Raw genomic sequence first — 14,945 nt, forward strand, 5'->3', positions numbered from 1 at the left:
CAGCAAAGTGTCGTGAATCATCTCTAAGACTGACACTTAAGATTTAATCCTACACTTCACTTAAATTACTTGAGATGCTTGATAACTAACTTTTAAGCGCAGCTCTGAGCCAAGAATTTTTTTACTCTTGAGTCAATTCTTAGCAGTGTTCTTGTGAGTAATTCTCAGAGGCTTGATAAATACGGGCCCAGATCTCTAAGCTTTTTTTGCAGTTTTTTTTTTTTTTGTTATTAATTACAATTAATTATTATTATAATTATATAATTATTAATTAAATGTATATAAACAATAGAGATTAGTTTGTAAAATTAAATTGCTACAAATGCTGTTGAATGAGCTTACTCAATACTACATCCATATTCTTGCACTATTTCACACATCCACCTTTGTAAATAACATTTATTTTGAATTGTTTTCCTTTAATCATTTATTTTTATTGCAGAAGGCAATGATAACATCAGCATAGAAAAAAATAACAATAGATGCAAATTAAATAAACTGCTTTAACATTTCCAGGCACAGTAGGTATACCTAAAAGCAGCATTCAAGTAAAAATGGAATAATCAAATGGAAAAATACATTTACATGAAATGTTACATTTTTTATGTAATTTACTCTTTTTGAATACATTACTAGATATGGAAAAAAGAGTGACATTTCAGTGACCCATATATACATACATATACACTATATTGCCAAAAGTTTTGGGACACCTTTACGTGCACATGAACTTTAATAACATCCCATTCTTAATCCGTAGTGTTTAATATGGAGTTGGCCCACCCTTTGCAGCTATAACAAACTCTTTTGGGAAGGCTTTCCACAAGGTTTAGGAGTGTGTTTATGGGAATTTTTGACCATTCTTCTAGAAGCACATTTGTGAGGTCAGGCAGTGATGTTGGCGAGAAGGCCTGGCTCACAGTCTCCGCTCTAATTCACCCCAAAGGTGTTCTATCGGGTTGAGGTCAGGACTCTGTGCAGGACAGTCAAGTTCCTCCACACCAAACTCGCTCATCCATGTCTTTATGGACCTTGCTTTGTGCACTGGTGCGCAGTCATGTTAGAACAGGAAGGGGCCATCCCCAAACTGTTCACACAAAGTTGGGAGCATGAAATTGTCCAAAATGTCTTGGTATGCTGAAGCATTAAGAGTTCCTTTCACTGGAACTAAGGGTCAAGCCCAACCCCTGAAAAACAACCCCACACCATAATCTCCTCCACCATTGCCAGACAGAGAAGCGTGATTGGTCACTCCAGAGAACACGTCTCCACTGCTCTGGAGTCCAGTGGCAGTGTGCTTTACACCACTGCATCCGACGCTTTGCATTGCACTTGGTGATGTAAGGCTTGGATGCAGCTGCTCGGCCATGGAAACCCATTCCATGAAGCTCTCTACGCACTGTTCTTGAGCTAATCTGAAGGCCACACGAAGGTCTGTAGATACTGACTCTGCAGAAAGTTGGCGACTTCTGCGCACTGTGTGCCTCAGCATGCGCTGACCCCGCTCTGTGATTTCACGTGGCCTACCACTTCATGACTGAGTTGCTGTTGTTCCCAATTGCTTCCACTTTGTTATGATACCACTAACAGTTGACCGTGGAATATTTAGTAGTGAGGAAATTTCACGAATGGACTTATTGCACAAGTGGCAACCTATCACGGTACCACGCTTGAATTCACTGAGCTCCTGAGAGCGACCCATTCTTTCACAAATGTTTGTAGAAGCAGTCTGTATGCCTAGGTGCTTGATTTTATACACCTTTGGCCATGGAAGTGATTGGAACACCTGAATTCAATTATTTGAGGGGGTGTCCCAATACTTTTGGCAATATAGTGTTATATTATATATATATATATATATATATATATATATATATATATATATATATATATATATATATATATATATATATTATATTAGATAAGATTTTGTTACCTACCTGTTTGGTACTGAGCCGCCTGTTTTAAGAACTCATCCTCCTCACGTCTAGTGGCTAAATGTGAGAAAAGCCCATTAATAAAAGTTTACAGCAGGGGTGTCCAATCCTGCTCCTGGAGGGCCACTGTCCTGCAAAGTTTAGCTCCAACCCCAATCAAACACACCTAAACCAGTTAATCAAGGGCTGTGCCCGAAATTGTCCCCTATACCCTTAAAATAAGACACTAGTCGAGGGGACAGACATGTGTAGTGGTCTCCGAAACCACAGTGGATGTTATTGAGTGCACTCCTTCAATCCCATAATGCACTGCAATAATGAGTGTACAACTGATGTACTCAATTCATTGTGAGGGTCATGCCGAATGAATTGCCACATCTCCCTTCCGGTGCACTCAGTGTCCGAATTCGCTCACTCGTTTTCATTCACTGCTTCAAATATACTATATATTAGTGGAGTAATGTAGGGAATAGTGAATGAGGGTAAAACACAGCTAAGATCTCACTTGGCATGCTAGAAACTTCCAGGCAGGTGTGTTGAGGCAAGTTGGAGCTAAACTCTGCAGGACAGTGGCCCTCCAGGACTGAGTTTGGACACTCCTGGTTTACAGGAAGCATCTTCTTTATAGCCAATGCAACACTGAATGCATCAAATAATCTCTAGTATCTCCATTCATACAGTTATAAGAATAAAATGTCACTGAAGGCATGAAATTATTTTTTTCTGTATTCTGTATATGTGTGTATGTAAATGAGACCTGCTTCCAGCATCAACCATGTCATCCTGGGAAAAATGACCTCGATTCCTCCTCAGCAATTCTACAACGTCCTCATGCCTACAGACATAGAAAAATGTCACATGTGTTTAATTGACTTCACCTTACAGGTCACCTGTTGTGTATAATGGAAGAAAGAAGGTCATATTAGCTGTGTCCCAAATCAGAGGCTGCATCTTTCGAAGGCCAAATGTGTCAGCAGCGTGACAAAGGTTATCTCAATATGAAGGCTCCTTTGAATGAGGCTTACTAATGCGTCCTTCTGTCCCTCTGCCACGAAGGATAGAACAAGTGGATTTTTTTTAAACAAAATATTTGATCACACTTTTAAATACAAGTACTGGGTTTCAAATTAATATTACTCAAACGAACTTCTATCTTCCTAAGATGCAATTTTATGTTTATAGTCAAGTCACAAATTAGTTTTGTCTCTGAATTAGTGCAAAGCTATTGTTTTGGAATGAGTGTGAGTAAATGCAATGCTAACTATGAATGATTATTTGGCGAGTTGCATCAGAACAGACTTGCTGTGACTCATTGATGGTTTGCAACCTCCAGTTTAAAACCAGTGGTCTAGATCGCCTTAAAGACTGTCTGTATAAATTACACAGCAAATAGTTAAGTCAAAACTTTGAAATTATGGCAATTACTTTTTGTGGACCCAAAAAGCATTTGGACACTTAAACCAGTACTACCTGAAGCGTTCAGCATTGTGAAGTGGTGTATCACCAAAGCGATCTTTAGCATCGACATCAGCCCCTTCATTTAGCAGATACTCCACCACATTCAGATGCCCCTCACATGCAGCGACGTGGAGAGGAGAGCGGCCATCATAGTCTGCCATGTTCAAGTCAGAGCCCTATATAGAAAGATATGAATCATAACCAGTATCTTGATTTGCTAAACTGCATTTAATACTGGAAACCAGCACAGCTGACATGTCTGCATGCTCCTGGACCATTTTTAATATAATAAAAAATATTCAATAACAAAAAAGTTGCAGGCATACACTATCACAAACTGTAAAAAGTTTGGAATAGGCTGCATTTATTTGATTCTGCTTTTTACAGGTAGTGTTAATCTTCAAAAATGGGTGTCCAAACAGGTATCAATATCTTACCATTTCCCTTATGGCCTTTAAAGTGTCAGTGTCTCCGATCTTAGCAGCACCGCAGACCAGAGTGGGAGTTAGTGCATCTCGTATGGCGTCAAGCTCCTGTGAATGCTTCATCACATCATCATAGTTTACATTAAAATACAGGGCACCAAACCTGAGTACGAGTGTACACTATATAGGGGCTTTCACACCAGGTAGTTATAGGAACTCAGTTATAGGAACTAGCCACCAGGGTGATCCCTGAACTGAATCTTCCCCTAGAGCCATTTTATTATGTAGACGTACATATAAGTTATGCGACCTAAAAGAGCAAAAAGGAGGGCTAAGAGACGAAATCTCATACAACTTTCAGTGCTACATATCATTGAGTCTAAGAGAAGAACACGATGCTGCAGACAAAGGCGACAGGTAAATGCTAACATTAGCTTTCTGTATGTTAGGGAGTAAAAGTATATGTAATCCGTGGAGTAAGTATGTACAGTATGGCATGCGTTCAGCCAATCAGCATACACTTACGTCACTGGTAATTCCTATCGTGCTGGGTTCGACCTTACTCTGAAGTAGGAGCTAATTTAGTCCCCCCAAAAGGAGTTCCTAGAACTAAAATCATTCCTGCGGTGCGAAGAAAAGCCAGTACTTCCAAAAGTTATAACTATGAAAACTTTCCTCCGGTGCGAAAGCTCCTCATGTACACTGTACGAAACACAGCAGTTTCATTACAAAATGATTCAGTGATTTTGAACGAGTGAATGATTCAATGACCCATTTAACAGGTCACTGCATCTGCTTTTGTATCTTGGCTGGTTAGGACTGTCATGGACAGCTATCCCAAAAATATTCTTCATATTCTGTGCAGTGGGAAGTTCACAGCAGTGACAAAAATGAATTTTTACATTTAAATTGATTTTAAATGGACTTTTATACATGCATGTTTTTCCAACCTTATTAGACGTATGCATGATGTTTTATGTCAAATTTTTACATTTATTCAATGAATAAGAAAAATTGGGATTTCATTTATTTATTTTTATTTTTTTGTTCATTAATAATCACACACCCCTGTTTGTTTAAATTACAAAACAAAGTTAGAAACAGAAAAAGTGCAGGTTACATTACCTCGTTACAGCTAACGTTGAGGGACTTGGCCAAGATCTGAATAAAGCGGCTGTCGCGGAGAGAAAGCTTTGCTCCGTCCAGATCAGCGGTCATCTCACCACGCAGATTACGACACAGCATCTTATGAACAAATAACATGTTTGATTAGGTTATTTAAAATGGGTAATAATTATTATCAAATCAAGTAACATGCAAAAAAAAAAAAAAAAAAAAAAGACAAGGTCAAATCAAGGTCAATAAATCTCTTAAAATATCATCAACAACAAAAAGAAATGATAAAACTTACAATGCTTTGCGAAGAGTAAGTGCATGAACCAGGCTTTTTATAGACATGGCGAACAAGCTAATGAGAAACAGCTGCAGACAATCAGTGCTGATATGGGGCAAAGGATGCTGGGGAATGTAGATGGGATGGTAACAGTCTGTGATGGAGTGGAGTGCCCCCTGGTGGCCCTCAAGGGCACTCCAGCTGGTGATCGTAACAGGTAATGTGTATGTTATTGACCCAAATGTGGTTTAAATGTATTTTTTAAGAGACATTTTCCATACCTCCTTCTTCTCTTCTGGACTGAGGTCTTGTTTTTCCAGCACATAGGAGAGTTTTGAAAGAGCGGCTTCTGTGGTCATATCAAACCCAGCGACCAAACCGGCATCACTCAGAGCCTGAGAGGGAATATTAAATTACACACTGCTGGAATACCCCCACATAAGGCCTTTAAAGGCACAATGTGTAATTTTCGCTGCTAGAGGTCACTTATTCAAAACAAAGGCGTAGCTTGATGAGGCAGTGAATGAGTGTGGAATCATGGGAGTTGTTGTCTTCACCTCCACAGCTGATGGAAAGCAATCTATTAAAAGCTACGATTAAAATTAAGTTAAATGTTCGCCTCCTTCTTCCCCGAACTTTGTTACAGTTCCATTTGATCACTTAAATTAACATTATTTTATTTCATTCTAATGAAATAGATGTGAGTTCTGATTTACTAATCATATAGGTCACTTTACTTGACAAATTAAAATTGAATTTAATCAGGGTAATGCAGCACTGTTTTACTTGGTCAAAACAATCATACTAAAATACATTTAAGTGTGTTGAAAGTTATGTTATCTGATTATATAATATTATATGATGGAGATGGAGAAAATGCTGTATTACTGTTACTGTGGCTATGTTAGCCAATTGACAAAATAGCATTGTCTCAGAGGCGTGGTACAAACATGTTATACTTGCGGTAAATCAAGAAAACAAGCGATTCAAACAATAAGACTAACCGTGTTGAGCTATATAACAATGAGTAGCCTTCTGTCGATTAAAAAGTATCCAAACAGTTGCTCACCTGTCTAATAAAACACATAATATACTAAAGCGGGTTTCTACGGAAGTAAAACTGGAAATCGAGGGTAATGCGGATATGATGTCGTTGACAGACAACGTAGTGACACGGAACATTACACTGGTTCAAATAGCTGATTTCCAGTGGTGGAAAGATTTTTATATGCCCTGTAACTTAAAGGGTTAGTTTCACCCAAAAATGAAAATTCTGTCATTAATTACTCACCCTCATCTTGTTTCAAACTCCTAAGTCCTTCGTTCATCTTCAGAACACAAATTAAGATCTTTTTGATGAAATCTGAGCGCTTTCTGACCCTCCATAGACTGCAACGTTATTACCACTTTTTATGGCCCAGAAAGGTAGTAAAAACATCGTTAAAATAGTTCATGTGACTACAGTGATTTAACCTTAATGTTATGAAGTGACCAGAATACTTTTTGTGCACAAAATAAACAAAAAAACCCACTTTATTCAACAATTTCTTCTTTTCCATGTCAGTCTCTGACACTGTTGACGTAGTAAACACAGTGCAGCACTTCCAGGTTCTACGTCAGAACATCGGTTCATTATTGGCCGGATTCTGCGTCAGCATCACACGCATGTATCGTGGTGCTCACATGAACAGCGTCAGAGAGTGACACAGAGAGAGGAAATTGTTTAATAAAGTCATTTTTTTTTTTTTGTTCACACAAAAAGTATTCTGGTCATTTTATAACTTTAAGGTTGAACCACTGTAGTCACATGGGCTATTTTAACAATGTCTTTACTATCTTTCTGGGCCATTACGTTGCAGTCTGGGGTTAGAAAGCTCTCGGATTTCATCAAAAATATCTTCATTTGTGTTCTTAAGATGAACGAAGGTCTTACGGGTTTAGAATGACATGAGGGTGAGTAATTAATGACAGAAATTTCATTTTTTGGGTGAACAAACCCTTTAAGAGCCATATAATATGTTGTTTATTTAGATAAAAAGAACATCAGAATGGTTTGACCTGTAATATCTGTATGTAGTGATGCAGTTAGACAAACTAGCTTATTTATATGTACAAATCATACAAATGCCCCATTCTGAAACATACATTTACATTGTAAAGAAATAAAAGATCCACCTTTGTTGAGACTTTCTGGTGCATTTCACTTATAGCCAATAAGATTTCCTGCAGCACTTTCATTGGTCAGGGCTGGAAGTGTATTCTGATTGTTTGATAACTTTTGACAACGTTTAATTTAAGAGCACGGAGAGATTCGCGATTGCACACTACACAGAGCGCGCACTCATCTGAGTGAGAGGAGAGGCAGTTCACTTGTATATTGAGAGCTCGCGTCGTTTTCTGCCATTACATGAATGTGCTCTCGCGTTACAATAATGCGCTCTCGACATTTGTTATTAAAATACACCATTGAAACCTGTGGGTATGATTAAAATTATGCGCAATACCTGCAATCCTGCGTTGTAACTGAAATGAGTGACAGCAGGAGGAGGCGGGTGTGTGTCAAACCAAAGTCCCTTTAAGACAAGTCATTTCACTCGGCGGCCATCTTTGAAACGCCTCTCGGGCATTCAAGTGCAGCTCCTATCTCTTTGAATGGGGAAACATCAAATTCTCCAAAGCTGTTTGCCAAGCTTTCGATTTAATTTCATATTTGAAATCACCAATGAAATCTGACAACAACTGTCTCATAAATTTTGTTTCTAAACGCTCGAATCATGACAAAAAAAACGGTATTTTTCAGGCTAGATCAAGCTAATGCGCACACCTAAATGCACGTCTCGCGTCTCATTTCGGAGGCGCGCGTCTGACTGTTTCTATAGGAACCGGAGCTTCTAACGGCTGCTGCGGTGATTCGATGACTTTACCAATCGGCGATTGGCTCTTATTTAGATGGCGGGACTTATTCCGCCATATTGCGCGTTGCACTTTCTCTCATTCAAAACAATAAGAGTGACGCATCTTATTCTCTTTGGTCAAACTTGCTGTCGGGGAGATGAGAGAATGAGAACGCTCCGCTGGTAAAATATCAGGGTTTTCATTGGTCCGTTTACGATCGGATAACTTTATTGGCTACCGATATGCTGGTCAAAGATTTCAATATTAATTCAAATTGTAGGCATACTCGGTAACGGAATGTGATTTTACAAGTAGCGAAGTAGATTACTAAGCTTAATTTGTACTTAAGTACAAGTAAAATTACAGATTAAAAAAATGTACTCAAAAAAGTACAAAAACCTGAAAAAACTACTTAATTACAGTAAGGTGAGTAGTTGTAATTCGTTACTTCCACCTCTGCTGATTTCTTTGGATTTGAATATTGTTGGAAACATTTGGGATAATGCAAGTACACACGTATATAAAATATGTAACATTGTTCTAGTGTTTTTTTGGATATTTTAAATATTTAAATTTTTGGATATTTGAATTTACATATTGTGCCTTTAAGCAAACTCCCATACCTGGCCAGTGGCGTATGAGGTTGTGACCGTGCCCCGGAGGCACTGGGTGCAGTTGATCATGATGAGACCTCTCTCTGTCGCTTTACGGATCTCATCCAGCAGCTCGGTGTCATTGTCAGGGGCGTTACCGCTGCCGTAGGTCTCCAATACGATCCCAGCCATAGGAGGCTGCAAGAAGGCCTTGACCTGATGAGAAAATGGATCTCATTTAAACATTCTAAAAGTTCAGCCAAAAATGAAACTTGGTTTCATTATTTAATTAAAATTGTAAAAAAAAAAAAAAAAAATACTTAAGTCGCAAAAGAATAAATAAATAAATAAATAATTACTTGCGACTTGACTTGGACTTGTGAACAACTGACCAGAGACTTGACTTGGACTTAAAGACACGTAAAACACGTGTCATTTTGGTACAGCATTTCCGATTATGTTCTCTCTTTACTATCCCACATGACAGGATGAAACACAACATTTTTCTATTCATTCTTAATTCATTCATTCTCTGTCAATATGTGCCAGCATTATTATATTGTGCGTGACGCATCTGAAGGCACACATATTGTTCATCCATTGGAAAGGTGCTGTTATATAAATGAACAACATACAGTAGCATTGGGAAAATTGGGAGAATTCCGCTCATAAATTGGGCCAGTAGTACCTTGTCGACATAAAGGCAGTAGTTTCATGGAAACTATGGAAAGCGTGAGTCATCATAGTTCATTTTCAATGAGAGACACACAGCGGCTAATCGCAGCCAATTCTATAGCGGCAAAGACACTTAAGTCACTTCCGTATTGGCTTCAACTGGGGGATGAAACTGGGGGTTGCCGCTTGGTTCACACCGACATGATGAGTTGTGGGTGGGACCTTGATATCGTGGCTCCACTTCACACTCACTACTGCACAGACTTGAGACTCCAGATGTCAGCGCTATATTGGCACACTGGCAGCTTCACTTACTACAATGGAAGAGAGTGAATGGGCTTTCGTCCATCTTTTTTTACAGTCTATGGTTTATACACGGGTTTTATTACCCGTATTTTCTCGTGGTGACTGTTGTCCCTGAATTCCAAATAGTAATGTTATTAAATTTAGTGTGAAATTAATAGTTTTTTTATTGTGAATAAAAATTAAATGAATGATTTAAGTAATACTTTGTGTGCTTTATTAGACATATTAAAGTAGAAATCAGTTTTGATATTTCAAAACACTATTAATAACTAAGTGAAAGAACTGTTGCTAAAAATAGAACAAAGACTTGAGACTTGACTTGACTTGGCCTTTAGGGTCTTGTGAACATGTCTGCCACATGGCCTTACTTTATCAGCAGTGATTCCTGGGAAGAGTCGCAGGAGACCCACATTACGGTTCAGTTGTGTGTTGACAGTGAATCTGGCAGTTGTATTGGCTCGCCACACAATGTCCCAGTTAACTAAAGAGTAAAACATAAAACATACTCAAAACTACACGTCTGAATAAAAGAAATAACACTGCATCATCACTAAAAAGGGAGTTGCAATGTGACATAATATACTATTAAAAATGTAACTTTTCTTATTAATTTGTGCATAGTTATTACATGTGCAGTTTTTATAAACTAATATTAATTTTGAATCTACACAAGACTAATATTTGTACTTTGTAATTCATTCTTCTCACCACAGGATTATTAAACAGCAAATGATTGAAAATTGAAATCAAATTTATTAAAAACTAAATAGACATTAAAAAAAGGAAAAACCAATAAAAATGACAAAAACACAAAACAAAAGTACTAAAAATGTAACTAAAATGTAAAAGAAGGTTTTAATTAATTTACCCATCCCCATGTCATACAAGATGTCATGTCTTTCTTTCTTCAGTCGAAAAGAAATTAAGGTTTTTGAGGAAAACATTCAGCAAAAGAAGATATTTTGAAGATTGTTGGTAACCAAACAGTTGATGGGCCCCACTGACTTTCTTTTTTTTTTTCTTTCCATACTATGGAAATCATTGGGGCCCATCAACTGTTTGGTTACCCATATGTAATGAAGGCCAGCTAGTAAGAGCTGTTTGAGTAAACTTCACTCCCCTGATCTCAAGAGGCACTCTAACAGATAACACTAGAGACTGCGGTCTTTAGCCTCCTTGTTAGAACGTCTGCCTCCCACACCAGAGACGTGGGTTTGAGGCCCTCAGAGAGCAGGCGAGTAGGACCTAGGGGATTACGCTTATACTTCAAAATATCTCTTGTGTTCAGCAGAACAAAGAAATTCATACAGGTTTGGAACAATTTGAGGATGAGTAAGTGCCAAATTATTGTAATTGCATTAAAAAAAGCAACCAATACATAGTGAATTTCTATGGCAGAAAAAAGTAAAAGAATAAAAAAATAAAATAAAAAGAGTAAATTTTGCGTGAATTTTCATTTTTTTGAAAACTATTTTATAAATAGACCCATATGGGACTAAGACTGTGTATAAATGTTGGCAGAAGAGGAATCACTTTTGATGTCGACATTGCATTGTGCTAATGGCGGCAGGTTTGGAGAGGTAAACGCGTTAAAGCTTCCAGGGTCCACTTTGGTGACACGATTGCCCCTGAACAGCTTATGATGAAAATACAGGCAAACCTGTGAAGAAAGACACAAAGGGCTTTTTTTTTTGTCCATTATCCTCAATTTAAACTGTTTTATAATACATTTTTATAACAATAATTATTATAAAATGATTACCAATAAATTTATAATAAAGTATCTTTATTGTGCTTCATTGGCATGATAGAAACAAAATAAACTGCAAAACAAATAATCATCTCAAAGGACACTTAAAACCACCATATTTTAAAATTAAATTATTTAAATGCTAAATAGTTTTAAATGCTTAAAGTAATTGATAATGAAATTCTGTCATCTATTTTATAACTGCAGTCCTAACATCCTCCAAAACACGAGTCTTAAAAACATCACAAATATTAGACGGTATCTTGTACATACTGCATTTGTAATGGCTACAAAGGCGTCACTCACAGAGAATTAAATAAAAAACTCACCTCAGGGATGACATACTGTCCTGCTATCAACAGCGCCCCCAAGAGGTTCTCCCTTCCATCATTCCTCATCTCATAGATGGGCACCTGCCACATACAAGATGGTTGTGAAGCTTATAATTAAGTTAACATGATTTGATGACCACTAGTTATATGTTAATATTACTTTAAAGGGGGTCCTATTATGCTTTTTTCCTATTAAACTTTCTTTAGTGTGTAATGTTGCTGTTTGAGCATGAAAAAAGTTACAAAGCTCAAATTCCCTCCAGCGGGAGTAGTCACGTCACAATATCCCTCATTTATTTAATTCCCACCCAAGACATGTTCAAATTAAAGGGGCAGGGTCTGGTTAAGTTCGGGGGCGTTTACATGACACCATTTTCAAAACTTTTTATACATTTTGTCCGTTCATTTACACGACAACGGCGTTTTGGGTGCCTGAAAACGCAAACTTTTGAAAACTGCGGGGGGGGGGGGATTCATAGAGACCAGGGGCTGTATTCAAAAACATTTTATCTTACCACTAAGAGTTCTCCTAAATAGCAGTAAAAGTTCTTAGCTAAGAGTTTTCTCTTAAAACATATTCACAAAGCTGCTGAGACCAACTTTACTAAGGAATAGAGAGAAGTCTTAAGATAAGAGTAAGGGCCGGGTTGACCTCGTCGCTATGGATGATGTCAACGTGCTTACTAACTATGCACACAGTGATTGGCTGATGGGGGAGGAGTCTCTGTCAGCGATTTAATCATAGAAATATTGTAGAACAAGGTATCCTGTTACCATATTCAAATAAAGATCTTAAATAAAAATGCTGTCATATTCAAATAAAGATTTTAAAATGTAGGCTAAGTGTCACTAATTAAACAAGTAAGACATTATTTTCTTTTTATTTATATACACCATATTGCCAAAAGTATTGGGACACCCCTCTACATCACTGAATTCAGGTGTTCCAATCACTTCCATGGCCACAGGTGTATAAAATCAAGCACCTAGACATGCAGACTGCTTCTACAAACATTTGTGAAAGAATGGGTCGCTCTCAGGAGCTCAGTGAATTCAAGTGTGGTACCGTGATAGGTTGCCACCTGTGCAATAAGTCCATTCGTGAAATTTCCTCACTACTAAATATTCCACGGTCAACTGTTAGTGGTATCATAACAAAGTGGAAGCAACTGGCAACAACAGCAACTCAGTCATGAAGTGGTAGGCCACGTAAAATCACAGAGCGGGGTCAGCGCATGCTGAGGCTCACAGTGCGCAGAAGTCGCCAACTTTCTGCAGAGTCAATAGCTACAGACCTCCAAACTTCGTGTGGCCTTCAGATTAGCTCAAGAACAGTGCGTAGAGAGCTTCATGGAATGGGTTTCCATTACCGAGCAGCTACATCCAAGCCTTACATCACCAAGTGCGATGCAAAGCGTCGGATGCAGTGGTGTAAAGCACACCGCCACTGGACTCTAGAGCAGTGGAGACGTGTTCTCTGGAGTGACGAGTCACGCTTCTCTGTCTGGCAATCCGATGGACGAGTCTGGGTTTGGCAGTTGCCAGGAGAACGGTACTTGCCTGACTGCATTGTGCCAAGTGTAAAGTTTGGTGGAGGGGGATTATGGTGTGGGGTTGTTTTTCAGGGGTTGGGCTTGACCCTTAGTTCCAGTGAAAGGAACTCTTAATGCTTCAGCATACCAAGACATTTTGGACAATTTCATGCTCCTAACTTTGTGGGAACAGTTTGGGGATGGCCCCTTCCCGTTCTAACATGACTGCGCACCAGTGCACAAAGCAAGGTCCATAAAGACATGGATGAGTGAGTTTGGTGTGGAGGAACTTGACTGTCCTGCACAGAGTCCTGACCTCAACCCGATAGAACCCCTTTGGGATGAATTAGAGCGGAGACTGTGAGCCAGGCCTTCTCGCCAACATCACTGCCTGACCTCACAAATGTGCTTCTAGAAGAATGGTCAAAAATTTCCATAAACACACTCCTAAACCTTGTGGAAAGCCTTCCCAGAAGAGTTGAGGCTGTTATAGCTGCAAAGGGTGGGACAACTCCATATTAAACCCTACAGATTAAGAATGGGATGTCATTAAAGTTCATGTGCACTTAAAGGCAGGCGTCCCAAAACTTTTGGCAATATAGTATATATTTAGCCTACTTATTTTCAAAGGTTTATTTTTGGCATTTAGCCTTTTTATTATGATAGGACAGTGAAGCAAAGTGGTAGAGAGAAGTGAAGTGGTAGAGAGAAAAGGGGATGGGATCAGGAAAGTTCCACGAGCCGGAACTGAACTCAGGTCACTCAAGTTGCCCACAAGGCTATCAGTGCTGACGATAGGACATTATTTTCAACTTGACTGCAATGTTTTATTCTTTATCATTTAATACATTTTCCTTTATTTCACCGCAGATTAAAATCTATAAGTAAACCAGAAACCCCAAAACTGAGCCTCAGCAATCCGCCCAAAGACCCTGTACACAAGTAAGGCAGGTGATAGAGCCTTGAGTACTGAGCCTTTTCTTCATAAATGCAATAAATATTCTGATTTATAGATTTTAATTTGCAGCAGTTTATTTTTTTTACACAAGGGTTTGTTTTACTCGTTTTTTTGCAGTTCCTGACTCTGTTGTTTTCGCTTGCAACTTACTGTCCACAGGCTTGCAATGCTTTTGGCCGCATTTCAGCGGGAAAAAAAAAGTGCCAAAAGTGTTAGTGTGGAAAAATGGACGTAAGAAGAATACAGATCATATTTATTTTGCATTAGCATAAAGCTGCAGTTTCACAATACACGATTTACACTTACAAAAACAGCAAAATGCTACAAATCTGTTTTTCTTACACTTGAAAGATGATTTACACGTCCACAAATCTTACCCTGTGCATGCAAATTTTTTATGCATTATTTTTCCTTCATAAAGAGGCACTCTTTGGTTTTCAAATATGATAACTATTGTGCTCACAGAATCTGACACTGCTGCTTTATATATAACACATTTCCTGTTATGAATTATGATACCGCTTGGTTCGTTGGTCTGCTGACCACATAGCAAATTTTTTTCTGGCCCAGCTCCGGTCCACAAATCCCCTTTTTCCACACCTGAGCCTTATCTACACTGTAAAAAAATCGTGTTAAAAAAAACAAAAACAAAAAAAAAAAAACAGTCAATGACTGTCAGCTACGGCTGCCA

General features: G+C 38.4%; 3 protein-coding genes across 19 annotated transcripts in view; 1 reads left to right on the top strand and 2 right to left on the bottom strand.

The window, feature by feature from the left end:
- The window catches only part of LOC127508049 (uncharacterized), a 422,397-nt gene that overhangs the window by 230,561 nt on the left and 176,891 nt on the right, over positions 1-14,945 (top strand). The gene's annotated exons all lie outside the window — the stretch shown is intronic.
- Positions 1-14,945, bottom strand: part of LOC127508054 (60 kDa lysophospholipase-like) — a 213,023-nt gene that overhangs the window by 170,484 nt on the left and 27,594 nt on the right. For all 6 annotated transcript variants that reach the window (XM_051885618.1, XM_051885619.1, XM_051885623.1 and 3 more), the window contains 10 exons: positions 11,762-11,845; positions 11,216-11,342; positions 10,051-10,163; positions 8,732-8,917; positions 5,495-5,608; positions 4,946-5,065; positions 3,833-3,937; positions 3,408-3,571; positions 2,695-2,772; positions 1,941-1,994 (listed from right to left, as the gene is read on the bottom strand). In XM_051885618.1, the coding sequence (XP_051741578.1) occupies positions 1,988-1,994; positions 2,695-2,772; positions 3,408-3,571; positions 3,833-3,937; positions 4,946-5,065; positions 5,495-5,608; positions 8,732-8,917; positions 10,051-10,163; positions 11,216-11,342; positions 11,762-11,845 (1,098 nt within the window). In that variant the 3' untranslated portion in view covers positions 1,941-1,987. The remainder of the gene's footprint in view (positions 1-1,940; positions 1,995-2,694; positions 2,773-3,407; positions 3,572-3,832; positions 3,938-4,945; positions 5,066-5,494; positions 5,609-8,731; positions 8,918-10,050; positions 10,164-11,215; positions 11,343-11,761; positions 11,846-14,945) is intronic.
- Positions 1-14,945, bottom strand: part of LOC127508059 (SLAM family member 5-like) — a 242,511-nt gene that overhangs the window by 141,743 nt on the left and 85,823 nt on the right. The window lies entirely within an intron of this gene.

The sequence above is a fragment of the Ctenopharyngodon idella genome, chromosome 3, assembly GCF_019924925.1.
Source record: "Ctenopharyngodon idella isolate HZGC_01 chromosome 3, HZGC01, whole genome shotgun sequence".
Classification (NCBI taxonomy): domain Eukaryota; kingdom Metazoa; phylum Chordata; class Actinopteri; order Cypriniformes; family Xenocyprididae; genus Ctenopharyngodon; species Ctenopharyngodon idella.